This window comes from Rhinolophus sinicus, linkage group LG07 (assembly GCF_036562045.2).
Source record: "Rhinolophus sinicus isolate RSC01 linkage group LG07, ASM3656204v1, whole genome shotgun sequence".
In the NCBI taxonomy this organism is placed as follows: domain Eukaryota; kingdom Metazoa; phylum Chordata; class Mammalia; order Chiroptera; family Rhinolophidae; genus Rhinolophus; species Rhinolophus sinicus.
In genome coordinates, this window is record NC_133757.1 from 23,843,972 (window position 1) to 23,870,537 (window position 26,566).

The window sequence follows — 26,566 nt, forward strand, 5'->3', positions numbered from 1 at the left end:
TAGAAATTAAAACATAAATGTTTTAAATATTTATTTATTTGAAATAACAACAATAAACCTATTACATGTTAACATAAGCAAATAGCATAATAAATTTTTATGAAAAATACCATATTTTTATAACAAAAATAATTTAGTGAGAGTAATGTTATTTTGCTATATTTTTACTAGTATATTTAATGTCTGACAATAGAAGATAGCTGAATTCTCGTATGTATTGCATTATGTTGTTTGTCGAAGTATATGAAGAAAATCTAATCTCACACAGATATACAGTTGGAAAAGGAAAGAATGTTTTAATAGCATTTTTAAAGACAATTGTGGATATTCTTTGATACTATACTAAAACTCAACAAGTTGCAGTTTGTTAAAGGTTAGTTACAATGTAGAATCTGAAACCAGATCAATGAACTTTTCATATTCTTTTACATTAGAATCCATTGGTCTCTCTTTCATTTTGAATGCACCTTTCATTCTTCTATGATTTTGTAACATTGTGCTTTGGTTATTTGGAAAATTTTAGTTCACTGAGTTATGCAAATCTTCCAAAATGCTGACGTATTTCATTCTATAACATCAAAACATCACATTAGTTAATATCACTACTGATTTCATCACATGAGTCTTTAATTATTGGGAAGCTGTCAAACTCAGTGCCACGTGCAGGATTTCCAAAATTCTAGTTTTTTCTTGAAAGCTCAAATTTTATCATTGGAACAAATATTGAGAGTTGTTTCCTAGAAGCAATGATCTACTATTCTAGAAAATGTCTGCCAAATACTCAAGTCTGAATATCTATAGTTTGCCTGTCATTCTTGCAACTAAAAGTGATGTTATATAAAAAAAGTGGTTAATTCAACTCACAACTAAAATGATCTCACTGATGCTTTTTCTCAAGACCACCATTACTCTTTGATACATAACAGAAGTGTTTTATGCGTACTTCCTGTTTCAAGACGCAGAATTTGAAAAAAAATGTTCTCAAAGGTCAAGATTTAATACATAACTTTCACTTCTTTATCAAGAACACTTTTAAGTAAAACTGAACTCCCTCCAAGAGCATGGCAATGAGGAATACAGTAACCACAAATATGGTTTGGTGCTACGCTTTGATTCCTGTCAAGGTGCAGAGAGTTTACCCACCATTACTTTGGTACAAATGTTAACATGATGGTGAAGAAAGGCTAATAACGGCTTAATATTATTGTGAGACTTATTTTGGCTTTACAGATCCCCTGAAAGTTTCTTGGGGGATTTTTAGGGGTCCATGGATCACACGTTGAAAACCTCTGCAGTAAATGCTTCTCCCAAAGTCAAGCATCTAGAAAATAATAGAACCACTACTTGAAACTGGGTCCTATTGTCTCCTACTCTAATGGTTTCTCCACTGTATGATCGAATGCCAAAATGAGTGGTACAGATATGAAGTATAATACGAACTTTTATTAAAACCAAATAATTAAATTTCTACTAGAGGCCTAGTTAGAAATTCAGTTAGTGGTTATCAGCCTGATATGATCATTTTAAGTTCATCCAGCCCTTGTCATAAACATAGCGTAAATAGATATTTTGAAATCATGAAGAGACAGAATACAGCTACTCGTAGATGGGATACATTCATTCCATACACTGAAAATAAAACTCAACTCCTATCACCTTTGGTTAAAGGCCTTTCATGTACTTGAAATCAAAGAATGTTAAAAGTAGGTGGAACCTAAGAGGTAATCTAGTCCATTACCTCACCACACAGGAACCTCCTCCCAGCATCTGGGACAGGTTGAACAATTCTGGTGAGGAGTGGCTTACCCTTCCCAAAACATCAGAAAAGCTCAAGTGATTTTGACTTGAAATCGAACCTACTACCCCATTCCCCCCCCCACCCCAATACTCTCATTCCCACACTTTCACTCCTTTATTCAACCCTCAGGTGCGATAAGGAATAGGTCTATTTCCTCTCTATGGTATATTTTAAGTCAGCTACCCAGTCCCCTCATAAACCTTCCCTTTTTCAGTCTAAAAATACTCAGTTTCTTCCACTTTGTTTTTTGTATGGACCCACACCAGGGTTGTCTGTTTGGTTGGTTTTGGATTTGTTGTGGAGGGCCAGGTGGGATCTTTCCTTGACCTTTCAGGTCTTGCTTTCAGTCTCACCTCCTCTATACAGTGGTCCTGGGTCACTCTTCCCTTCTTCACTGATTGAGCCCTTCTTGTGTTCCAAGCACTATATTCTCTACTATCATTCAATTCCCAGAACAACCCTATAAAGTAGGTACCATCAACATCCCCCACCCCCTTTTTAAGGCATTACAGTTTGAGGATTTTTGGTAATCGTATACAGCTGTGTATGTAACTACCACCAAGATCAAGATATAGCATAGTTCCCTCATTCTAAAAAGTTTCCCCGTGCCCTTTTGCAGTCACATGTGTGATTTTCTAAAAATGGAAGAATTTTGTACATACTACTTTTTTAACCTGCATGTCTCTCTTAGCAACATGTATTGAACATCTTTTGATGGCAATTAATTTTACAACATAATTTTAATGTCTGCATAGTAGTCCATTAAATGTTTCATAATTTGTTTAACCAATGTCCTCTTGTCAGCTATCTATGTTTGACAATGTCCTGCTCTGTCTTCCTGGAAGTATTTTTTTACTTCTATCATACTCGTCCCCTGTCCGCCCCCCTCTTCTGATACTTCTTAGTCTGTTTGCTAATTCTTTGTCTTCTTTCTACCTGTTAAATATTGGTACTTCCCAAGATTTTGTCCTTGAATCTTCTTACTCCTGTAATCCCTTCCTAAGTGATTGATTTTCTTCCTAGTTTCACTATAAACTCTTTGGATCACATCTCTATTTCTCTTCCAAACACCAAGATCCTTATTCCCTACTGTCTGGGTATTATTTCCATGTGGATAGTCTTCTTGCAACTCAAACTCCACATGACAAACACTGAACTCCCATTCCCTTTCCAAAATCTTTTATTATTATTATTTTACCACCTGTTTCAGTTTGGGGAGGTAATGTCATCTTTGTCGCCTCTCCTCCGTCATCTCATGTACCCAATCAATGAAGTGCTATTGATTTTACTCCAAAATGCCTCACGGCGCGTGCTCTTTCCATGTCCACCACTACCATCCTAGTTTTTAGATCCCAGGACCCCCTAACTGATCTTCCAGCCCCTTATTCTGGTCCTCCTTTGACCTGCTCTTTATGGTACCACCAGTTAACTTTCTGACACATGAAGGAGATGATTTTCCGCTTGTGCTTGAAAAATACCTGACGTCTCTTTCTCGCTTAGGGAAGCAAGTCTAAGCTTCCCAAGCGGGCTTTCAAGGCTGCCTTTCTACTTTTCCCTCCTACTCTCCCACTCCACCTTCCTGCACTGGTTACATCAGCCATGAACATTCCTGAACACACGTTCTTGCTTTTGCTCTGCCCTATGACTACCCAATCTTGAGTCTATCTTGCTGACGTTTTGCCTTCTGTCTCTTACGTGATAGGTGTTTGCACTGTTGCAGACAAAATGAAAAATCAGCCCTGCCTACTGGCCTGTCCTGGTTAGCAAGGTCTCACACCGCCTGGAAGCAGTTGTGTATTAAGAAGCCACAGGGATAATCCTGAGTTAGGGAGGGGCTCGGCAGTGAGGGAGGCTCAAATGGCTCTTTACATTTCTTCAAAGCAGAGCCGCATTGGATCTGTGCAGGGAACAGTGTTTTCTATTCCGATGTAAAACTCTCCTAGAGTTCTATAGAGCAGATGTCACACCAACTGAACGGTAGCTATTTCAGTATTTTCCCCATTCCAGAGATTAGCACACTGAGCTAGATCTAGGAAAGCAGAGCTCTGAGTCAGGCTCCCCTCCCCATAAGGGGCGACAGCCGACCTTACATTCAAAGAGAGAGAGGCTGTAAGGATAGCACCTCCTGATTGGAGCAGACGGAGTCAGACAAACTTGGGGGCTGCTGATTGGCTCCGGCTGGGTCAGGCGCTGTTGGGCTGTTGTAAATGTAAATAGCTCTGTGACCGACAGTAACCCCGGTGAGAGGGGGTGGAGAAGAAGGCTCTTCCTCTCCATTCATGTTTGCTACCGGCCAGGCCCAGACAGGCAAGCCCTTTAGCAGAGGGGGCTGGGCAGGACAAGGCGAGAGGTTGTGTCTTCGGCAGATCTTAAATTGAGCTGAGAGTTAAACACCCACCCGCAGGTCTGAGCCAGGGCTGGCAGTTTCCACACAGAGCTGCTTCCTTTCTGCGCTCAGTTTTGACTATTGAAGAGGGTTTAATGGCATGTTCTGTGCTAAGACGGAGGTGGTGGAGGACTCTAGGAGGGGAGTTTTATGGGGTAAGATTAATGGCTGTAGTGGGTGTGTCACAGGGAGATGGGAGCCTGTCTTCCCTTGTTCCTGGTCACACAGTTCTATTTGTTGAGAAGGCAAGAGTGGAGGCAGAGTCTAAGACCAGAGGGGTTCCTGCTGCTCTGCTGATGGTAGCCTTTCTACTAGAGGTGCAACTTCTTCCCCCCTCTACTCCAGGGGAAAGGGAAGTCTGTGGGGACTGGAGATAGGAAGAAAGGAACAAATGGGTACATATTCAGAATAAAGGGTGACTTTCACACGTTGCTGGTGGGAATGTAAAATGCTGCAGCCACTGTAGAAAACCATTTGGTGGTTAAACAAAAAGTTAAAGCTATAATTGCCATATGACCCAGCTATTCCATTCCTAGGTATGCTTATACTATAGCCAAGTGAATTGAAAACAGGTACTCAAACATTTATATTTATATTAGTGTTCATAGCATCATTATTCACAATAGCCAAAAGGCAGAAACAACTCAAGTGTTCATCAACAGATGAACAGAGAACCCAACTGTGATATATCCATACAATGGAATATTATTCAGCAATAGAAAGGCGTGAAGTACTGATCCCTGCTAAAATGTGGATGAACCTTCAAAGCATTATGTTCAGAGAAGGAAGCCAGACACACAAGGCCACCTGTTGTAGGATCCATTTACATGAACTACCCTGAATAGGTAAATCCATAGAGACAGAAAGCAGAGTGGTGGTTGCCAAGGCCTGGGGGAGGGGAGAAAACATAGAACAACTGTTTAACAAGTACGAAGTTTTCTTTTGGGGTGATGAGGAGATTCTGGAACTAGATAGAAGTGGGGATTGTGCACCACTGTGAATGGACTAAATGTCACTTTCAAGTGGGTAATTTTGTGTTACGTAAAATTCACTTTATTGAAAAGACTAAAGGGTGAATCGTTACTTCTGTCCACAATTCTCTAAGAAAGGAATAGGACTACAGTAATGAGCAATTCTGTGCCTTTCACTTTCACTTTCTTCTCATTGCTCATTTCCTTTCTTTGGGCACAACGTTTTCTAAAGCCCTGCACGGCCCTAGCTACTTACTGCTCCGATGGGAAATGGCCAGGAGAGAGAGGACCCCTTTGGCCCCTCTGAGACCATCCTAGCCTGGACAGGGAGTCACAGTGAGTCAGCACTGCAGACACTCGGGCTTTGTGAGCTGTCTGTGGCCTGGGTGTAGCAGGCTGGGCAGGACTGGGTGGGGGAGGGATGGGCCTGGGTCCTGGAAAGGGGAAGGCTCTGCCTCCAGCAGCCCCAGTAGAGAATCTCAGATCCTTAGAGCCTGCAATTAAGGCCTGTGGCATTTGCCCCAAGTCAGTGTTCAAGAATCAGCGCTTTGCCTGCCGCATAGAAAGTTAACTATAGGTCACCACTCCCACCGCCTGTGACATTTCGTACAGTTTGTCCCAGAGACAGAATTTAACACAAGACATGAGCTCTCTCAATAATTTCATCAACTGATTGTTTAGGTGCAGAAGACATTTCTAAAAGAAAAAGATGCCCTTAAGGATCTCAAAACCCAACATGAGCGTAGAGAATTGTTTGGAAAAGTATAGAGGAAATGTCAGGTATATTTCTGTGGTTTGAGAGGAGAGGAGAGCCTCAAATTCAGGTGTGTTTGAATGTTAAAATGGGTCATCAAGTGGAGTGAGTGGGTTCTTCTGGAACAGAGGATGCATCTGCAGTTTAGTTTGACTTTGCATAAATTTAGCTCCCTACCATTACAACCAGGCTTTGCCTCTGAGTATAATTGAGTATCACTGGGTATCTACTTGAGTATACGAGAGATTTAGGCATTCTGGGCTTATCTAGTTTGTCATCTCCACACCCAATATAGAGAGTGGTTAACTGACAGTTCTGGAGCTGGATCACAGCACCATTACTCTCTCACAGCTTACTTTCTCTCCAAGTAAACTCAGTTATCTCATCAATAAAACTGGGATAATATTATCACCTGTCAAACATTCAGTACAATGCCTGGCTATAGTAAATGTTGTTACTATAAATGTGTCCACAGGTCTGGTGCACTCAGAACTTGGATTTCCTGCATCAAAAGGTTGTTAGATTTGTGTTTTTTGTTTGTTTGTTTGTTTAAAGATTTTATTGGGGAAGGGGAACAGGACTTTATTGGGGAACAGTGTGTACTTCCAGGCCTTTTTCCAAGTCAGGTTGTTGTCCTTTCAATCTTAGTTGTTGAGGGTGCTGTTCAGCTTCAAGTTGTTGTCCTTTCAGTCTTAGTTGTGGAGGGCGCAGCTCAGCTCCAGGTCCAGTTGCCGTTTCTAGTTGCAGGGGGCGTTGCCCACCATCCCTTGCGGGACTCGAGGAATTGAACTGGCAACCTTGTGGTTGAGAGCTCACTGGCCCATGTGGGAATCGAACCGGCAGCCTTCAGAGTTAGGCGCATGGAGCTCTAACCGCCTGAGCCACCGGGCTGGCCCTAGATTTGTGTTTATGCCGTGGCCTCAACCCCTTTATCTAATGTAGAAAATGGTATACAGATTTTTCCAAGGACTTTGATATAGCAAGACTATCATCCTAGATTCTCTAGTGCCTAGCGGCTTTTCTCATCTTGCTGGTGTCTGTCCCCTTATAGTTTGAGAATAGAAACCACATCACTATATAAGAGACTATGGAGTGCTTCTTTTGATTATATTTGAGTTTGAATCTCAGCTATTTACAATGAATGGTAAAAACATTAAAACAGAGGGAATTATTTTCTCATACTTTTTTATTGAGATATATTTCATATCCCATAAAATTACCCTTTAACGTGTATGACTTAGTAGTTTTTGCATATTCAGAGTTGTGCAAACATCACAATGTAACTTTAGAACACTTCATCATACCCACAAAAAACCCATGCCCACCAGCAGTCACTCCTCATTCCCTGCCCCCAGCCCCTGGCAACCACCAATCTGCTTTCTTTTCCTGACATTTCATATAAATGGAATCATACAATATGTGGTCTTTTGTGTCTGGCTTCTTTCCCTTAGAATAATATTTTCAAAGTTTATCTATGTTGTAGAGGTATCCGTACTTCATTCTTTTTTTTTTTCCCCTGGCGAATTGTGTTTATCTATTCATCTCTTGATGGACATTTGGGTTCTTTCTACCTTTTGGTTACTATATATCAGGGGTGTCCAAACTTTTTTCAGCGGTTTTCACCAAGGGCCATATGCAGTAAAATACACAAACAGCTGGGCCACTCACTCGAGGTGAAGTACATATTGCCTCACCTGGTTTATTTAAGTAAACTAAATATGTTTTTGGAATTTGCTGCGGGCCAATTCAAAATGGATTGCGGGCCACAGTTTGCCCGTGGGCCGCAGTTTGGACACTCCTGCTATATATTAATAGTATATAATTCTGCTATGAACTTGCATGTACAAGTTTTTGTGTGGACATGTTTTCAATTCTCTTGGTTACATACCTAGGAGAAGAATTGCTGAAAATCACATGGTAACTTTACATTTTAAGTTTTTGAATTGCCAACCTTTTTCCAAAGCAGCTGTACAATTTTAGATCCCCCCAGCAATGTATGAGAATCCCAATTTCTCTACACCCTCATCCACACTTGCACACTTGTTATTAACTGTCTTTTTTATTGTAACCATTCTAGTGAGTGTGAAGTAGTATCTCATTGTGGTTCTGATTGGCATTTCATTGAGAACTAATAATGTTGAGCATCTTTTCATGTGCTTATTAGTCATTTGTGTATCTTCTTTGGAAAAATGTCTATTCAAATACTTGCCTATTTTAAAATTGGATTGTTTTTCTAATTGTTCAGTTATAAGAGTTCCTTTTATATTTTGGATATTAGTCTCTTATCAGATATATGAAGTGAAAAGATATTCTCTCATTCTGTGGGTTGTCTTTTTACTTTCTTGGTAGTATCTTTTGAAGCACAGATTTTAAAATTTTGATGAAGTCCAACTAATTTTTTTTCTTTTGTTGCTTACATTTTTGGTGTCGTATCTAAGGATTAACAATTGCCTAATCAAAGATTATAGAGATTTATAGCTTCGTTTTCCTTAGGGGTTTTATAATTTTGGCTGATCCATATTTGTATATGATATGAGGTAGTGGGCCAACCTCATTCTTTTACATGTGGATTTCCAGTTGTCCTAACACCATTTATTGAAAAAATTATCCTCATTGAATTGTCTAGGCACCTTTGTCAAAATCAATTGACTGTAAATGTATGGTTTTATTTTTATGCTCTCAATCCTATTCCACTGATGTATGTCTTTCCTTCTGACAGTACTACACTGTCTTGTACTGACCCTTTGAAGTAATTTTGAAATCAGGAAATGCGAGTGTTCCAACTTTGTGCTTCTTTTTCAAGTTTGTTTTGGCTAGTCTGAGTCTTTTGAATTTCCCTATGAATTTTAGGATCAGCTATCAATTTATGTTAAAAAAAAAAAGGCAGTTGGAATTTTGATAAAGATTGCATTGAATCTGTAGATGGGTTTGAGTAGTATTACCAATTTAAGTCTTCCAATCAATGAACATGAGATTTCTTTCCATTATTTATGTCTTTAATTTCTTTCAATAATACTTTGTAGTTTACAATCTACCATTCTTATGCCCTTCTTTTTTTAGATTTATTCCTACTTATCTTATTCTTTTCGATGCTGCTATAAATTGAATACTTTTAATTTTATTTGCCTATTATTCATTGCTAGTTTATAGAAATACAATTGATTTTCGTATATTGATCTTACATCCTGCAACCTTGCTGAACACGTTTCTTAGTTCTAATAGTTTTTTTTTTGTGTGTGTGTGGACTCTTTAGGATTTTTTTATATACAAAATGATGCCCTCTGCCTGCAGAGATAGTTTTACTTCTTCCTTTGCAATCTGGATGCCTTTTATTTCTTTTTATGCCCAGGCAGATTTTTTTAGGGACTATCCTGGTTTTTCCTCTAGGAAAGAAGGAGAAAACAGGTGGCCATTGGCCATCAGGAATTTTATTTCTGTGCTCTTCCCCATTATTTTCTTAAATTACTTTTTACTCTTTATCCCATAGTTAAATCTTGATTATTAAGTAGAGCCTTAACCTGTTTATATTTTCCCATACAAAACATGTCAAAAAGAAGAGGTTATTACTTTGCCCCGTAAGTTCTCTTATTTTTACAACTCACCCTTACAGGTAAACTCATACTTATTTCCTTTTCCTCTCAATCTGGATTTCAACTGAACAAATTCTAAGAACTCTTCCTTCTTGGAATGTTTACAGATAGGAATAAACCACAGCACCAGGATGAAATAAGCAACATAAAATACAGATTGCCTGGAAGAAGCATATAAGTATGTTTAATCAGAGGGAGGGCAGCCAGGTATAAAAGAGGAGGAAATGAAAAGACGGTAGCAGAGCTTAGTGGGGATAAATTGTTTAACTTGGAAGACAGTTCGTGGAAAACAAAGCAGAGACTTGGAAGAAACAGTGTAGTTATAGAACTGAAAAAAAAAAAAAGTACTGCCTGAACATTTACTACCATCAACTTAAGTTATTAAGGTCTGGCAAGGCCTTGATGAATATAGACTTGATTTTGGATGCCCAGAATTACTCTCAGAGTATCTTGCTTCTTGCCCAAGGTGAGGGTAACCTTACTTTAGAAAGTGAGGGGAGCTGGTTCTAGGAAACTTTTAGAAGCCTAAGTATTGTCAAGGTGGCTCCTGTTGGAAGATGGAGCTTCTTCAAACTGTAAAAAAGCCTGCCTTCTCTTTTCCACACGAGGATTCCCAGATAAAGTAGTAAAAGCTAAAGTCTTTTCCACCTTATGATCATGAAGCCCTCTCTGTTCCAGGAATTTATAAACCTTCCCTTGGATTGTTTTTTTCTTTCTTCCTGCTGTTGTTAATCAGTATTTCTAGGAAGCCACTTTATTTCAGAGGAATGGCCCAGACTGCCTCACCTAGGACACAAGGTAAAAAATAGCTTTCCCAGATAGCGTTCTTCCTGCTACTAACTTCCTCTTGGGTCCATGTGACCACGTGGCACACAAGAGATCTGGCATTTCCCCAGGCCAAGGTATCAGCTGGTATTAATGTGTTTGGTTTAATGGCAGCAGACTCCTGGTTTCCTGCTGCCAAGGCTGAGTCTAACCTAAAGTTACCCTGAGGAAGGACAGGACAGGTCACTGGGGTATGAGTAAGCCATTGTAGCTTTTGCTTCTGTTTTACTCTTAAAGGTACAGGAACAGGACTTAAATGGTGTGGTGAACCATAAAGATAAGTTCCAGGAGACTCTGAATCACAGCCAAACAACTCCCAGACACAGTGCCATCATATTCACTTCACTTTTATTATGAACAAACACAATCTCAGATCAGTACAACTAGCTTCAGAATTATTAATAGAAATTATTCCAAAATTATTCTTAGGTCACAAATAACTATTATCCCACATAAAAAAGGAAAAATCCCATCCAATCAAGGAACAGGTATCCTGTGTATGTTTCCATGGCAATGAGTTTATGCATTCTCAAATTTTGTCTGGTTAGTTATTCACCACTTATCCAATGGATTTATTCAATCCCTCAGAGAGAACCATATTGATTAAATGATCGCATCTAGGACAGATGTTCATGGTGGGTACTGCTACTATAAAAATATTCGGGACTCAAGAGAATTCCTCTGCTGAAGGATCCCAAAATGCTTTATCAAAAGCATTAGTCACGCCTCAAAACTGCCCTTTGAGGTAGGTCAGTATTATTATTCCCATTTTAACAGAAGGAAAACTGAGGCACATTATACTTAAGTGACTTGCCCAGGGTCACATAGCAGGTCAGTGGCACAGTGGTAAGAGAAGCCTTGGCTTTAACCACCCACGTAACGTTGACGTCTTGCTTTCTTTAACCTTTCATGCTGACCCATTTGAGCTACACGTACAGAGAATACACTCAGGATACTACCAAACCAAGGAGAAAAAGTTTCCACTTTAAATGTTACAACCATCTTTTAATCTAAAAAAAAATTACAAATCAAATACATTCAAATTACTTCCACCCTCCATCAAATGTGGGCACTTAAACACAGCCCTAAGAAAAGTTTCCAAAATGAAGCCCAGAAGGGAATCCTGCAAATAGCTGTCCTGATAATTCTCCAGCCAGGCCCCCTTTTCTACCAGCCACTTCTGCAGGCTTTCAGGTACAAAGGAACTCCACAGAGTGAGGAGGGAGTGAGAGCAGGCTCATTTGCAACACTGATTAGAAAAGATGTAAGGCACCCAAATAAGTTGTCAGCACACCCCCAAAGCAAAGACTGTTAGAAATTCAGACTCGGTCAGATCTGAGTTTCTGGATCATTAATGCACCCTTTGAATTCAGCTTTAGAATCTTGAAAAGTGTTCCTTATTCAGCAGACACCCCCCCCACCACCACACGCACATCTTCATATACACTGGGGCTCTCAGCCTGAAGACCCAGCCTTGTGTAGAGTCACGGTGTGGATCAGATCCATGGAAGATGATTAGAATAGAAAGATAAAGTTGTTTTTGATCATACATTATAAAGCAGGCATCTGATGACCTGTGAAATTAAAACTATCCAACCGACATTTCCAAGGGACAGGTCAGCAGATCCAAACTACAGTGATCTTCCGTTAGATTCTTTTCTACTGAGAGGAATGGCTCAAAAGGCAAAGATGCCTTTCGTGCAGGCTTACCCCTGTAGCCTCTATCTATGCAGTTAATACAGGAAGGAAAGCCCTCTGCCCTTCCACCATTGGGCTCAACAGTGGACAGAGCATTTGGTATTGTACATTTCTAATCTTGATGGAGCAAAGCCAGGCTTCTTCATTGACTGAGGTACAGGGACAGGAGTGGTCCAAGGTTCTCAGAACACAGATGTTTTTTCCCCCTGTTCTGTACTAGTGTCTGCCCTAGGCTGTGCTGTGGGTAATGCTGGTTAGTTTGCTGGGCAGAGACGCTGTTCAGCAAAGTGCATGGCATCTCAGCCAAAGCTGTACCCTGACTCAGGGAACAAACCAGGTCTCCTTTCGAGTGAGGCACTTTGGAACTTGCCTTTGCTTCTTGTGCTTCCCAGCGAAGACTAGGCTCCCTCCTACTTCTACCAGCACTGTACTGTCAGCTGGGAGCACGGACTAAAGCTGGGCAGGGTGACTGAGCAAGCAGGGGGCGTCTAGCATGCTCTCTGGTTCTGACCCAGACAGAGGAGCCTGAAAACAAACTTTCTTTTGCTCCTGGCTGGCTCACTGGCATGATGCAAGTATTTGGCTTGGCTGTGCCTCATGAGAGAGAGTGCCTGAGCCAGGGATGTTTCTCGTACGGTTTGCCAGCCTTGTCTTGAGTCATCAGCGTGGCAGGGGAGCACAGGGGTGTAGGTGGAGGGACTCTGGAGGCCAAGTGAAAAGTGGCAGCTAGCTTGACTTTATAAAGAGAAACAGTGGTTCAGTGACCCTGAGCATTCTGTCTGCAGGAGAGGGAGCTGCCTGGACAGCAATAGCCATCACTGCTTCTGAATACACACAAAGGAGGCTGCCTGTCCAGAGAAAAAAGAAAACATCAGGGAAGAGATATGACCAGGGAGAGAATGGGCAGAGGGTAGAGCCAGGATTCGATAATCAGGGTAGTTAAGCAAACCCCTACCTGCTCTCAGGCAGCGCTATACTTTAGGCGAGATGTTAACAGAGAAGGAATGGGAGAGAGTCCGACACTGTGGGGAGCAGCCTTCTAGTTTTTACTCGTTCCCAGGAGAAACGGGACTTAGTGAATGAACCTATCATCTAACTTGTTTGAATAACCAGCTTCATATTAGGACACCCAATAACTTACTCAGTAATCTTCTGAATCCAAATCCCCAAGCAATGTGTTCTTGACGTCCTTCTTCTGTAGTTCTCTCTTAGGAAGAGATACAGACCCTGTTCCTCAGCCTCTCCATCTCTTGTCCAGCAGTGAGGGGAAAGTAGACAACCCATCTAACTCCCTCTTTTCTTCAAGCATCCCTCTTTCAGAGAGAAATACTCTAAGTGAATTAATATTCCAAGCCAAGTTGATCTGTATATATATTTTTATGTTTGACCCAACTCCACCTCCGAAAACCCTTCCTTTTTTTGGAATGCTCACCACTATACCACCAATGCATTCCTTTTTTTGGATGTCTGGAAATACTGTAGCCACCTTATTACTATGAAGGGAGGTGATGGTCAGATGGCAGAGCAGAAAGACGAAAGAATTTTGACAATACTGTGAGCTGCTGGATTCACTAATTTTGGCAAAAACCAACCTCAAGACTTCTGGTTATATGAAATAAGAAATCTCCTTTTTATTAAAGAAAACAAAAATCCTTCTCCAGCAAAGACCACTTTTACTACAAACTAAATGCTTCTTCTTTATCTCCGGCCTAAACTCTGTTGGGACACTGAGATTTGCTTTTGTGTTCTAGCCTTGCCAAGCTCCATGGCCATTCCCTACTCAGAGTTAAGAAAGAAAACATGCTGTGTGGTGGGGCTTGATGTCCCTAGGCAGGCCGCTGTATGTCTGATCACAGCAGGAGCTGCTTCTCACTTTTTTTCCCACCTCACCCCATCCTTACTTATCATATCATGCATGCTCTCTCCTCTGACAATTTACCTGCTTTAGAAGCTTTGTGCCATATGAAGTTGTTTTTCCATTCTATCCAGCAAAAGCCTGGACTGAAGATAATTAACAGAGGACTTCCCAGAAGATTTTATCATCTCTATAGCTTGACCCACCTACTCAGGCCAACTCAGGCCAGCTCAAGGAAAGTTATCTGGGGCAAACCCCATTAGTTTTGGATGATAGAAAGGTTGTCTAGGCTTCAGAAGCTGGACACCCACCAATGACTCACCAGCTTTTTGCCTGGGAGGCAATGAAGAGGAAGAGACAGGAAGGTGATAGCAACAAAGCAAAGAAAAGGACAATGGGTTTAGAGGACAGAGAAGAGAAGAGGAAAAATAAGCATATCAGCTTAGCATCATGAAGGCAGAGTTGTTGGCTTTCAATACTTTTGCATTTTAAAAGAATACTGTACTGGAATAGGTTAATGTCATCATCTTTAGCATCCTGATAGCATTATTCAGTAGTTAATAAACAGAACAAAAAACCTCTGCCTGGCTGGCTTTTGGAAAAGGAACTCAAGGGACCCAAAATTCAGCCACTCTTGTAGCTTCCGTCTCCAGTTCTTTTAGCCCTGGCCAAGATGGCCTCCTTGGATACTTTCTTCCGGTCATAAGCCAGACCGAGAGCAGCCATGCAATCGATGAAGAATGTGGTTAAGTTGATGTGCCAGCGGTACTCACTGGTGGAGTAGTCATAGGGAAAGGAGTGGTGGTAATTGTGGAAGCCCTCACCTGGAACACAAACAAGGAGAAAAATTATGGAACTCTACTGTGGATTTCTGTCTTTCTGATTTTGGCACACTGGTTACCTAGCAGAGTACCTCAAACCTAGTAGAAACTTGCTGTTGTCGAATGAATGAATGAATGAAACCAGTCTCTTCTACTCTGAACCAAACAGACCTCCTCAGAGGCATCTTAAGAAACAAATCAGGAGACCCTGGTTACTCATGGCGGCCTGGGAGCCTTGGTAGGAGGACTGGCAGTTTCTCTCAGAAGACAAGTTCGTTAGAGAGAAACTGTTATCGCTGGAAATGGATTTTAGATTGGAAAATTCCAGAGCTTCACTAAATATTGGTCTGAGATCCTCAAAGCTCTGTATGTGTATGTGCAAGTGTTAGGGGAGAGGAGAGAGTCTAGAATGAAGAACGTTTGCTGTGTTTCTTACACAGGTGAGCAAAGGAGTATACCTGCATTGGTACTACCTCCAAGGGTGTAAGGGACCAACAGAATTGGACAGCAACAGCCACGTTAGGAGAAAGGAGGCCCAGCCCAGGGGCTTGAGTTTCCTCAGCCACTACTGCTTCAGTAGACGGCTCTGACTTCCAATTCTTTGAGTTTTGACACTAGTGCGGTGGTGATGCTCTGAGGGAGTACAGAAGCTCTGAGGGAGTCAGAAGCAACATGCTTAGATATTCCCTCTAACCTCTGAGATTCTGTAGGGAGCAGTTAGAGGAAAAACAAAGAAATTCTGGATTCATGGTAATTTCTATAATGGGTAAAACTTTGGATACTCCAGAGAGTTCTCCAATGCTTGGCAGGACACTTCTTTCTGAACTGCATTCAACAATAACAATACTGACCCTTATGAAGCCAGGGTAAAGCCGGGTAAAGAATAGCTAATAAAAGAACATGTTGAGCCCTTTGAAGATAAAAGAACCCCAGTAGAGGAGTAATGATATTAACGAGCAAATGAAGGAAGTCCTGCAACGTAAATCACACCATCCACAGCATCTCAAAGTGCGTCTTCTCCGTGACAGCCCCCAATCGTCCACAGTGTGAACTGAGTAGGAGGGTGGAACGATCCCAAGGCTAAAGGTACTGACAGAGGATTCCTAATTTCTTTTCTTTTTTCCAGAGAATTTTTATAAAAATTTATTTGAGCTACACAGAGGACACGCCTGGAAGCAAGATCTCAATAGATTGAAATAAATGCTTCTGAGGATTCTTAGGCTGTGTATAAAGTACGAACCAGGCCTATACTTACCAGATTTAAAACTGAATCAGATACACACGTGGGGGGGAGGGGAGGGGCAATGGGCAGAAGAAAGACAAAACTTTGCAACTGGGGCAGCACGATACAGCCCAAGAAAGGCTCAAGGGAGGTCAGCTTTGGCAGAGAGATGCGCATGTGACTGTGGGGGAGGTAATTCAAGAAGAAGAGATTAGAAAGGCCGGAAAGGGAGCTAGGGGAGAAGGGTGGGGGTGAGGTGATAAGGGAGGGGAGCAACAGGTATGGAGAAATAAATGATCACTGAGGCAAAGTAAAATATTGGGAGCCACTTTGAACTGATGGTCAGAAAGAGATTAGAGTTGGGGAAGCTCACTAAGATCCATGTGCAGTACAGGACAAATTGCATTCCAGAAACTTCCATTTCTATGAAAATCTCACTTAGATGGCCTAGGTGATCTATTTCAACATGGTTCAGAGTAAGAACATGCACAATGGTAAAAGGTGCCTGAAAGGAGAGGGGAGATGCATGAAAGTTAAAAAGAGATAGGAAAAAACATGCCTTTATGCAGATTATATAAAGATGGTCAGCGTTGAGAATATAAAGGAAGATTTTAAAGGGAAAGAAATGACTATTAGGCCCTAGTCTGCATAAACATGTGGGACAGCAGGTTGCGTAGATATACTCGATGATCAATAGCACATGCACTGGTGAGGAAGAGGCGGCCATGGGTTTGCTTATGGAAATCTAATTCCTAAGGAAAGGTTTGCTTAAGCTAATTGCTTAAGCCTCAGTCAAGGCCTATATTTAGTTGAAAAGAGTGACAGAAAAAAAAAATGGAGACAGATGGTAGAACCCTGTTGTCCTAGACTCTGGCTTTTGGGACTGAAATTATAGAGACAAATAAATTCATGACTAGCTACTGTGTTTCCCCGAAAATAAGACCTAGCTGGACAATCAGCTCTAATGCGTCTGTTGGAGCAAAAATTAATATAAGACCCGATATCAAATTATATTATATTAAGACCCGGTCTTATATTAATTTTTGTTCCAAAAGACATGTTAGAGCTGATTGTGCAGCTAGGTCTTATTTTTGGAGAAACATGGTGGCATTAGATCCTCAAGCAAGCACTTGTGATCAAACTAACTGCTTTATTGGGAGTTCCCTAAGCCATGTTGGAGGGAGGGGGTGTTCTTAGCACAGAAGAAAGCAGAAGAGAGAAAAACAAAGAACAGGAGACAAGAATGGTAGGTGGTGGGAGAAGGCCGCCAACAGTTGCTTTGATGTCTTTCCTATTGGCATCACCAAGCACTAAGGCATGGTATACACTTCAAGTATGGCCTATCTGAATACAGCAAGGAGATAAAAGACAAGTTTACTGAATTAAAGTATTTATTCTCCATTTTATAGAGCATATTTAAATATAAAGCACTAGGCTTCCTAGTCACTGACACTATTGTTCTATTTATGCATTCCCTGCCCTAAGCAAGACTGCAGTGCAGCCCAGAGGGGACCGGAAAAAGGAAAACCAAAAAGGGCTCATTATACATAGCATTTGGGGATCATTTGGGAACCTAGCATCAAAAGCATTGTTATTTTTCACCCTTTCCTTTGAATATAAGATTTATTGCCTGACTTGGAAGAGTTTTCTGATATAGTGCCCCTTAGTTTTAGAGTGGCAAAACAGATAGAAAGAGGTCCTAAGACAGGTTCATCTGGTTTTTCTGGCTCCTAGCCTGATGCCCTAACCAGGAGACCACTTGATGCGGTCGTGCGGTAGACTGCTGACTTACCGATAGCTCCCAGTGAAACCAGGACATTCTCTCGGGGGTTAATGGTCTTGTCATAAGGGCGATGTCCATAGAGGTGGGCAGCGCTGTTCACCAGCCAGGTGGCATTGAGCACAATGGCGTAACGTAAGAAAGTGGCAACGTACAAGCTGTGTTGAAAAGTTTCACCCCAGAAATACCAGGGCACAAATGTGGGCAGGATGAAGCACATGAGCAGGACAGCAGGCTTGTAATACCTACACGGAGAGATCACACACCGAGTCAGCAGGGAGGACTCTGAGCCCTACCTCCATTATCCTCCATTATCCATTATCACTGGGCTGTCTCCTTCCTTCTGCATTGTGAGTACAATGTGGCAGAAAACAGCAAGAGGGAATGGGGGTGGGGGTGGGAGGGACTCTTGTGAGAATGCAGTGTTATTATCTCACTCTTTAGATGAGGTGATGAGGGGTTAAATGACTTCTAGGATTGCACCACTAGGAACCAGTGGAGCAAGGATTGGAATGCTGGTCTCCTGACCAACTCCATTGCTCTTTTTTTACTATAGCATAATATCATGTGGGTAAAACAGGCGAGGTCCAAATTACAAACAAATACACTGAGTTGTGCTCAGGCTTGTTTTCCCATCTGCCTTTGGGCTCTTTCTCTTTCCCTGTTCTTTACAGAGATTACGTTTAGTGTCTTGCCTCCATTTCCTGCGAGCCATCCTCTAATCCTTCCTCTTCTTTTCCCTCAGAGAAGCACCCTCAGTGTCCTCAATGCCTGGTCCCTCTGGAGACCTGTCACATTCGTCATTCTCTTCAGGGTAGACTAAGACATTGACTTGATTTCCTACGTCTCCTCAGCAGTCAAGCCTTATGCTTTTATCATTGGTATTTCCTGCATCCAACGCCTTTCCATTCCTGCCATTGCTTCTCTAGCATGGATCCCTGCTACTTCCTAACTTGTGACCCTGCTTCTCACCTCTTTGGAATCATGGTTTCTTTCACCTGTTATGACAGTGACCTTTTGAAAGCACACCTCCGACCAAGCCACATTCCTGCTCAGGAAACTTTAAGTGGTTTCCTAGTGTCTATCAAATGAAGTCCTAAGTCTGCTTTTGAGACTCTACAAGAATGGCACCGGTCTCCCTCTCTAGTCTTAATCCTACCACACCCTATATACTTCAAGCAAAAGGACTCTGTTGCTGCAGCATACTTCATTCCGTTCTGTTTGCACTGTCCCGCCCCCACCCCACACCTGTGAAAATCTCTATCCATCAGTGGATTCCAAAGCTACTTTCTTCATAAACCCTTCCCTGATGTTCCTACTATGAAATCTTCCCCCCCTTTGTGCCTCTTATTGGTTCAGAAAATATTTTGCAATGTATCATAGTTACTCAGACACGTGGCTTATCCTTTCACTCCCCAATAGGCTACAAACTCCTTGAAGGTAAGGACAATGACACAGTCATCTTTGTAACAGTGACTTCCTAGGTCAATAAACATTTGTTGAATTTAATTGGTTTAATTAAGATAACTCAGAAGAAACAATAGTCTATGGCTGTGGACCTGTGGGCTGTTAAACATTAGGGCTTTAAATGACTTGGAACATATACACCCAGTAAATTTCTCAGCTTATGGTTATAAGTCCTCGGAGAAAAAAGGTGTTCCCCAAACACGAGGTGCCCAGCTCCATCCCACTTCACTCACCTCCTCTGGAACATCACCAGCTTCTCGGCTTTTAGGTCAGACAAGTCTAGCAAAGCACCCTTCTCTTTGACAGCTGGGTGTTTGCGCACCAGCAGCCAACCCACGTGAGAGAAGAAGAAGCCACGCCGGGCATTGTGGGGATCAGCATCTGTTTCTGAAAACTTGTGGTGGACACGGTGATCTCGGGACCATTCGTACACATCATTCTGGAGGGACAGAGAAGAGGCATATAGGCCTGAAGGGAGACACCTTCTTAGGGGAATCCCAATGGATAAACACCTGCAAGAGCTCATGGCTCCCAGCCCAACCTCACGAAATACCCAGGAGCCGAAGTTCCAAAGGAGGGTCATGGAATTGCCTCCTCTTTTCCTCCAACTTGCCAATGAAGCTGAAGTGGAAAAGCAACTTAAAATCCCAGGACCACATGAATAGGACTGGCTGCTTGGGGAAGGTTATATGGAGGGCAGAATGGAGGTAAATCACACAGAGCTGGGACGGCATCATTAGGAGAGAACATCGCAATTCTTCAAGCAAGAAATGTTGGAAAAGGTCTTCATGGGGTGCCTAGTTCCTGGGCAGGGAGAACATGAAGCAGGCAGCCTTGCATCCTAGAGTCCTGGTCAGTCGATAAAGCCACAGGGAGCTCCATTCTGATGCCTTGGCAAGGGACAGCTCACACAACTTAACAAGGCCAGGCACATACAACTTACTGTGTTTCCCCGAAAATAAGACCTAGCCGGACCATTAGCTCTAATGCATCTTTTGGAGCAAAAATTAATATAAGACCCGGTCTCATTTTACTATAATGTAAGACCGGGTCTTTAATATAATATATGATATGATATGATATGCTATGCTATAATACCAGGTTTTATATTATATTAATTTTTGCTCCAAAAGACATGTTAGAGCTGATGGTCTGGCTAGGTCTTATTTTTGGGGAAACACGGTAGCTTGGCCACATTCCCCAGTGACCTCTGGGCTCCTCTGGGACTCTTCCCATCCCTTAAAGAATGTGCCAATATCTCTTCCTTCCTTTTGCCCCAATATCAGGAGCCCTCGAGGGCTATGGTACAGATGGTTATACAACTATGGTAAGTACCTGGGATATTGCCATGAAGAAAGGAACAAATTTGGTTTCCTCTTTTGTCCCCCTCTTGCTCCAATCTAAGCCCCATACCACATGCTACCCTTTGCCCATTTCTACCTTTCAATAGCTATGAGTTCCCTTTCCCCAATTTCCTTCATTCCATCTCTGCTATACATTTTCTGCCTCAACAAACCTCAATATTTGAGTTAGCCAGCCTGGCAGTCCAAGATAGGACCATAATGTTGGTCTCCCTAACCTCTCAGTTGACACAGTTTTCTCATCTGTAGAATGGGGACAATAATAGTATCTACCTCCTAAGATTGTTGTGAGGATTTAATGAAATAATCTATGTCAAGTGCTTAGAATAGTGCCAGGCGCATAGCACTATAAAAGTGTTTGCTCCCATGACCTGAAAACAGCAGAGTTCATGAGTCTGTGAAACATTGACTTCAATCCCATCACGGTGGAGTCCTAAGTTATTCACCTAAAAGAGTGAGTCTATTGTCCACTGTCCGCCCAGGAAACAGGCGTCAGTTCCTGGCTTATGCATTGTGGCGCTTGAGGATGAAGGACCCGACAGCCAGACTGCGTGATAACAGAGGGACCTTGGGATAAAATATAATCCTAGACACAAGGAGTATTTCCTATCTCCCTTTCCCAGTGACTCAGAAGCACGCTCATGCCTTATGGACATAAGGAACGGGCCTGAACGTGACGTGACCTCAAGGAGGGAGGAAAGTGAAATGGTTGCCCAGGTGTTGCTCCTCTGCAGGTGCTCATCTCCATCCCATCGCCAGACCATCAATAGAGTGGAGGAAAGAGTGGAGCGGAGCCGGCTTCTTACCTGGAATGCCATTGTGTTGGCAACAATCAGGAAGAACCGCAGGGGCAGCCGCGCTTTGTAAGTTCGGTGACTCCACAGGCGATGAGCTCCGGCTGTTATGCCCAGGGCACTGACCACATAGTAGAAAAACGCTGCCAGGAGGAAAGAGTGGGGAGGGGTGGGGGGGTCACTAATCAGAGAAAACATGGTGTTCTCTGTATGTCTGCATCTGTGTCTTCAGAGACTTCAGGTGAAGAGCTGCTTTGCCCTAAACTTTGGGACAACTTGGTCTTTTAGGTCTCCTCGATTTTACCGCTCGACAAATGCATCACCTCCCATCCTCCCGACCTGGGAATTGGAATAAGCTGAGGAGTCCCAGGAACTTCAGAAAGGCAGGACAGAGAAGAGAGCTCTCGCTACCCAACCATTTGTGATTCTGTCATGAGGGACATTATCGCAGGGCCCGTCTCCTTTGATCTTCAGGTAGCTTCCCCAAGGTGTCAAGGACCACGGACTACTCCTGCAGAGCTTAGGACCAAGGGCCAGTATGGTCTGGGCTCTCACCAATTCGAGGGACTCTGGGTTCTAAGGGATACTCGCGGAGCTCAGAACTATGGCTATTTACCAACTGGTACAAAAGCATATCAGTGTTTTCACAGGCAGTGTGGCCACACTGTACATACCATACCTGCACAGTGTGTTAAGCTTAGCCAAGAATTTTATATTCTCTGATTCACTGGATACCTTGAATGGACTTTTTTTTTTTTTTTTTTTAATTTATCGGGGGGACAATTGTTAGTTTGAATGGACTTTAATATCCTACTTTGCAGTTGAAGAAAAAGACAGAGAGGTTGTGTTTATCTGTGGTCACAAGGCTAGTACGAAATGGAGCCACAATTTGAAACTAGTTTTTCTGTCAACAAGCAGTTCATATTCCAACTAGATTGTTCACCTCCCCAAGAGACAAACACAGTTCCTGTGTCTCTCCTTTGCCATGTCCCTCTGTCAGCCCATTCTCTCTCTGGCAAGGCTAATTCTAGATACTAGTGGGAGATGCTCAAAGCTGTCAGGGGAGCACTGTTCTCCCTCACCTTCCTGGAGGCCTGCCAGCTTAGGAGGCATCAGCTATAATCTCTAACTGGGAAGTGGGTTGCTGGGTATACCCATCAGCCTCTGTTTAGTAGCTCTTGGAGGCAGGGGCTGAGGCCCGGGTGGACTGGTAAAGCAGTGGCTATTGACAATGTTTCATTCCTAGGGAAACGGCTAGAAACAATGGATCCTCAGTGGCCACAGAATTTAGTTGCAGTTGGAGACACCACACATTGTAACGAATTGTCCTGTGTTCTCCAGCCATAGATAGCAGTTTCCCAAACAGCCCCGGTCCTCTCCCCTATCCTGTCTTCCTCCACCTATCCTATTTCTCCTTCAGGATCCGGAGGAGAGCCATTGAGCCAGAGTCTATCCCAGTGAAAGTTCTGTCTCTGATTTTCTCTGTGCTGAGATTAAGGCCTCAGGTAACTTGCTGGCCTCAAGCTATGTGGTGATTATCTTCCCAGATGCAGTATCTGCCTATATCTACACCTGGAAAAATGACAGTGGAGCCACAGCCCATGAATCGCCAAGGAGGAAGGCAAATGGCTTTGGACATGAAAGCAGAAGCACTCAGCTCAGAACCAAGGGAGCTACTGGGGTTGTTTCATGCCATAGGTGACCCTGGTAAGTTGACTCAGAAAGCACATATGATTCTAGTATTAGGTCCTCTAATGCCTTTTCTATCGACGTCAGATAGAAGGCCTTCTGTCAGGTGGAGACTCATTGTCTACTAAAGTCCAAATTGATGGTTAAGTAAAATCTCATAGCTTTGGCCCTAACAAAGAGATAAGTTTTGCCCCTTGGCCCTCAGTGTTGCCAGAGATATCCCTTCAGCCGCCCCTCAGGGCCCTTCTGAGAGGCTCTCCAAATTGCTCAGTCAGGAGAAATGCTGTAATCCCAACCAGTTGCTACTTTAACACTGTCCTTAGGGATAAAAGAGAAGGTGAGGCCAAGCTCCTAAACTCTGAAAGTGGGACCTCTGACCCCACCTCCCCTTTCTTGTTCTTTAAGACAGAGGAGTTCTGATATCCCCATATCAAGATGGTCATTCCATCAGTTAAGCCACCCACCACAGGGCCTGGGGACAGGACTGAAAAAGGTCACCGTCCAGTCTCTGTGCGCCACATTTCTAAGTCCAAAGGCGCAGCACACACCCATGGGCAGGGCAAAAGAGGCAGCAGGCCCAGCCTTGGTTTGGGATAGCATTCTGCCACCTGCAGCAGCAGCCGCGGTTGGGGAGCAAGCAGAAGCAGTCTCGCCAAACTCTGGACTTAATCAGGCCTGCAGGGAGTGCTGAGGCTGGAAGGGGCTTACAGGCAACAAAACTACTTGTGAAGAGTCGAGTCCTCTACTGGGGTGGAGGGGTGAAGAGAGAAGGCCAGGCTCCCTGGGGAAACCTTACCAAGGCTCTCAATTCCTCAAGCTGCAGCCTTCCTCAAGCTGCAACTAAAGTTTGGCTGGATTCTCAGAAGGGCTAGAGAACAAATGGCTCCCTCCCCTCACAAACAGAAAAGCCCTTCCTGATCTGCAGCTGAATCGATTCCCTGCACCTAGCAGGCCCCAGCAATGACACACATGTAAGCTACGGAGCACTGCCTTCCTAGTAATTCCAAAAGTACTGCTGCCCCAGTTTGTACCTGAAAAGATCGAGATCTCAAGAGAGGGGATCTACCCAGTTGCAATTCCACGTCTGTGGCACTGAGAGGATTTCCCAAGACAAAGCTCCAGGGACCAGATCCCACCAGGAGGTCCTGGGAGAATCAATTAAAACTTGGCCTACCAGTCCTTCTACATAAATACCCTCCAAGAGTGCAGCTGCCAACAAACACCCCACACCTGACACTGCCCTGGAAACCCTAACGTTTCCCGGGGAGAGAGTTCTGGCTCACCACCCTCAGATAATGGCAGTGTGGGGCCCCTGGGCCTTTGGAGCTCCCTGCTCTCCCCTTCCTAACTCAGGCTTAGGGTGGCAGAGGTGAAAATGCCTGCAAAGCACATGTGTGTATCCAGGGGGCAGGGCCCTGCTATCAGCCCATACCCATGGATCCCTGAAAAAGCTGAGCCAAGGGCAGGTCAGGGACAGAATTGGGAACTGGCTCCCTATTTACAGCAGCCTCAAGCTGGGGCTGCTTAGGGCTCTCTTTTCTGGCCTGGCCTGGCTGTCCTGGCAAAGAGAAACTGCATGGCACCAGGAGAGAGGGACGAGCTAGATGGGGAATGGGACATGAAACAGTTCAACATTATTTCATCCTAAGGACATTTCACTGAGTGGTGTGTACAGTTCCCTGGGGACCTACATGGAGGCACAGCACCACATCTGTTTAACGCAGGTCATACAGGAGCCTTCATCTTTCTCTCTAACAGAAGCCTGGTCAGGCCAAGGGGTCAGGGCAAAATAATTTTGTGGATAACCACCTCTCTGTTCCTCCCTCTTATAACTCTCTTCCTGAGCAATTTCTCTTGCTGTCTCACGACGATGTTCAACATATGACCCCTGGAAACCACCAGTCTCGTTCCATGTTCCCATGCCTCCCAGGTAGGGGCCTTGATTCTTTTGTGGCTGGCAGGGCTGGGACAAGCAGCCAAGCAAATGGCTTAAAACAGAAAAGCTCTTTCAGGGAGCGCTGACTCTGGCGCAGGTCAATTCACTTCAAAGCCTGTAGCACATGGTCTCAGGGCTCCCTCCCCAATATGAATATGAAAGGACCCTCAGCATGGACACCCCTGCTTCCTGAGCCCCCTAGGCTCTTTTCCCAGCCCACTCAGCCTCTCAGGTGACCAAAGAGAAGTGGTTGGGAAAACCTGGGCCAGGAGAGGCTGGTGCCTCTGTCCCATGGAAGTTCCTACTTTATTAAAGAGTGGAGAGAACTTGGGGTACTGGGTCCCAAGGACAAGAAAAACTCTTACCCCAGAGCCAGGTGTAGACCTGGGAGGTGGGGACCAAGGTGATCCCATACAGGGCTCCCAAGTGTAGCAGAAACATAAGGATGATATTCCTCCAAACATACTCAGTCTTGGGCTTTGGGCCTTCCTTATCTTTGTAGGTTGGGTCATAGATGTCATCTTTTATTTCAGGGCGGATCTCTTCTTCCAAGTGTAGGGCTGCCTTTTCCAACTTGCCTTCTCCATTCGGCAGAATCCTGGAGGGAGGTGCTGTGATGGTGGTGGTGGTGGTGTAGGAGCTAGACATCTGAAGGGGAGAGGAAGCTGAGAGTCAGGAGAGAGAAGACGACACGTGGAGGTGGGGGCCACTTCACTCTCTCATCAAGCTGGGAGAAGGATGGAGTATTGGCGCAGACCCTGCCCCAATTCCCAGGTTAACTGAAGGTGGGGTCTACCCCGAATGGAAGAAAAGGAAGCAACTGTGTAGATAGATTGCGGAGACCGTGAAACCTCAAGGTGAAGGGGCAATGGGAAGAAGTAAAACACACCCGAAGAACACACAAAGGAAAACCCGCAGGCATATATACATAAAAGTAGCAGCACGACCCGATTTTTCTTTAAAGCTTAAGAAGCAAAAGTTAGGGAACCAAGTCCCCAAATTACAATTCACATTCCCAACAAATGAAGGCGGTACAACTCTCAAAAGATGGTTATGTCCTCCGCGGAGATCTCAACTCCTCCACGGAGTCACCCAGAAACCCGGCCAGCGCCGGCGAACCCGCGGTCTGGGGGCCATTGCTGGGAAGCTCACCTCCTCTTGCAGCAAGTGGGCTGGCATCTGGGTTCTCTGGTGCTGGAATCACTTTCCCAGGGCTGAGTCTGTGGAGCGGAGTTCGGGACAGCTCGAACAGCGGGGAGACTTCGGTAGCGGAGCCCGCCTTTGCGCGGCGATGGGCAGAGCTGCGCTGGGAACCCTTCTAGCGCGGTGCGCACTGGATGGGTGTCCCGAACCGACTAGCTGTGCGTGGATCTCCAGGCTGGGGATTTAAAGGCTAGAGCTGGCAGTGGGTGACCGTGTCCCGTATTTCCTCAGACCCTTTTATTCGCTGCCAACGGGGGCAAAGTGCGCAGAGTTGGCTTCGCTGTGCGGAGGGGGGAGGAGACAGAGCCGAGGCGTGCTAGGGGCTGGCCACGCAAAAACTGGGTGCTGCAGACACACCGCTGCCCAGCCGCCACAGCTCCTGCCCCTGGGGAAATGCTAATGGCTTCTGTAGACTC

At 43.9% G+C, this 26,566-nt stretch overlaps 2 protein-coding genes across 15 annotated transcripts in view; one reads left to right on the plus strand and one right to left on the minus strand.

Moving 5' to 3' along the window:
• The first annotated feature begins 5,376 nt into the window (after nucleotides 1–5,376).
• Nucleotides 5,377–26,566, plus strand: part of PKD2L1 (polycystin 2 like 1, transient receptor potential cation channel) — a 73,432-nt gene continuing 52,242 nt past the window's right edge. For 10 of the 14 annotated variants that reach the window (XM_074339198.1, XM_074339202.1, XM_074339208.1 and 7 more), the window contains exons 1-2: nucleotides 5,377–5,491; nucleotides 22,870–23,029. The gene's annotated coding sequence lies outside the window, so the exon portion shown is untranslated. Of the gene's footprint in view, nucleotides 5,492–6,384; nucleotides 6,424–22,869; nucleotides 23,030–26,566 lie in introns of all 14 variants that reach the window. The other 4 variants (XM_074339212.1, XM_074339219.1, XM_074339200.1 and 1 more) reach the window with 3 other exon arrangements.
• SCD (stearoyl-CoA desaturase) lies at nucleotides 10,656–26,543 on the minus strand. Its single transcript, XM_019724892.2, has 6 exons — nucleotides 26,100–26,543; nucleotides 25,313–25,595; nucleotides 21,335–21,465; nucleotides 19,401–19,606; nucleotides 17,713–17,945; nucleotides 10,656–14,701 (listed from the first exon to the last, which is right to left on the minus strand). Exons 1-6 carry the CDS (start codon nucleotides 26,124–26,126, stop codon nucleotides 14,502–14,504), a joined length of 1,080 nt encoding a protein of 359 aa, XP_019580451.2. The 5' UTR covers nucleotides 26,127–26,543; the 3' UTR covers nucleotides 10,656–14,501.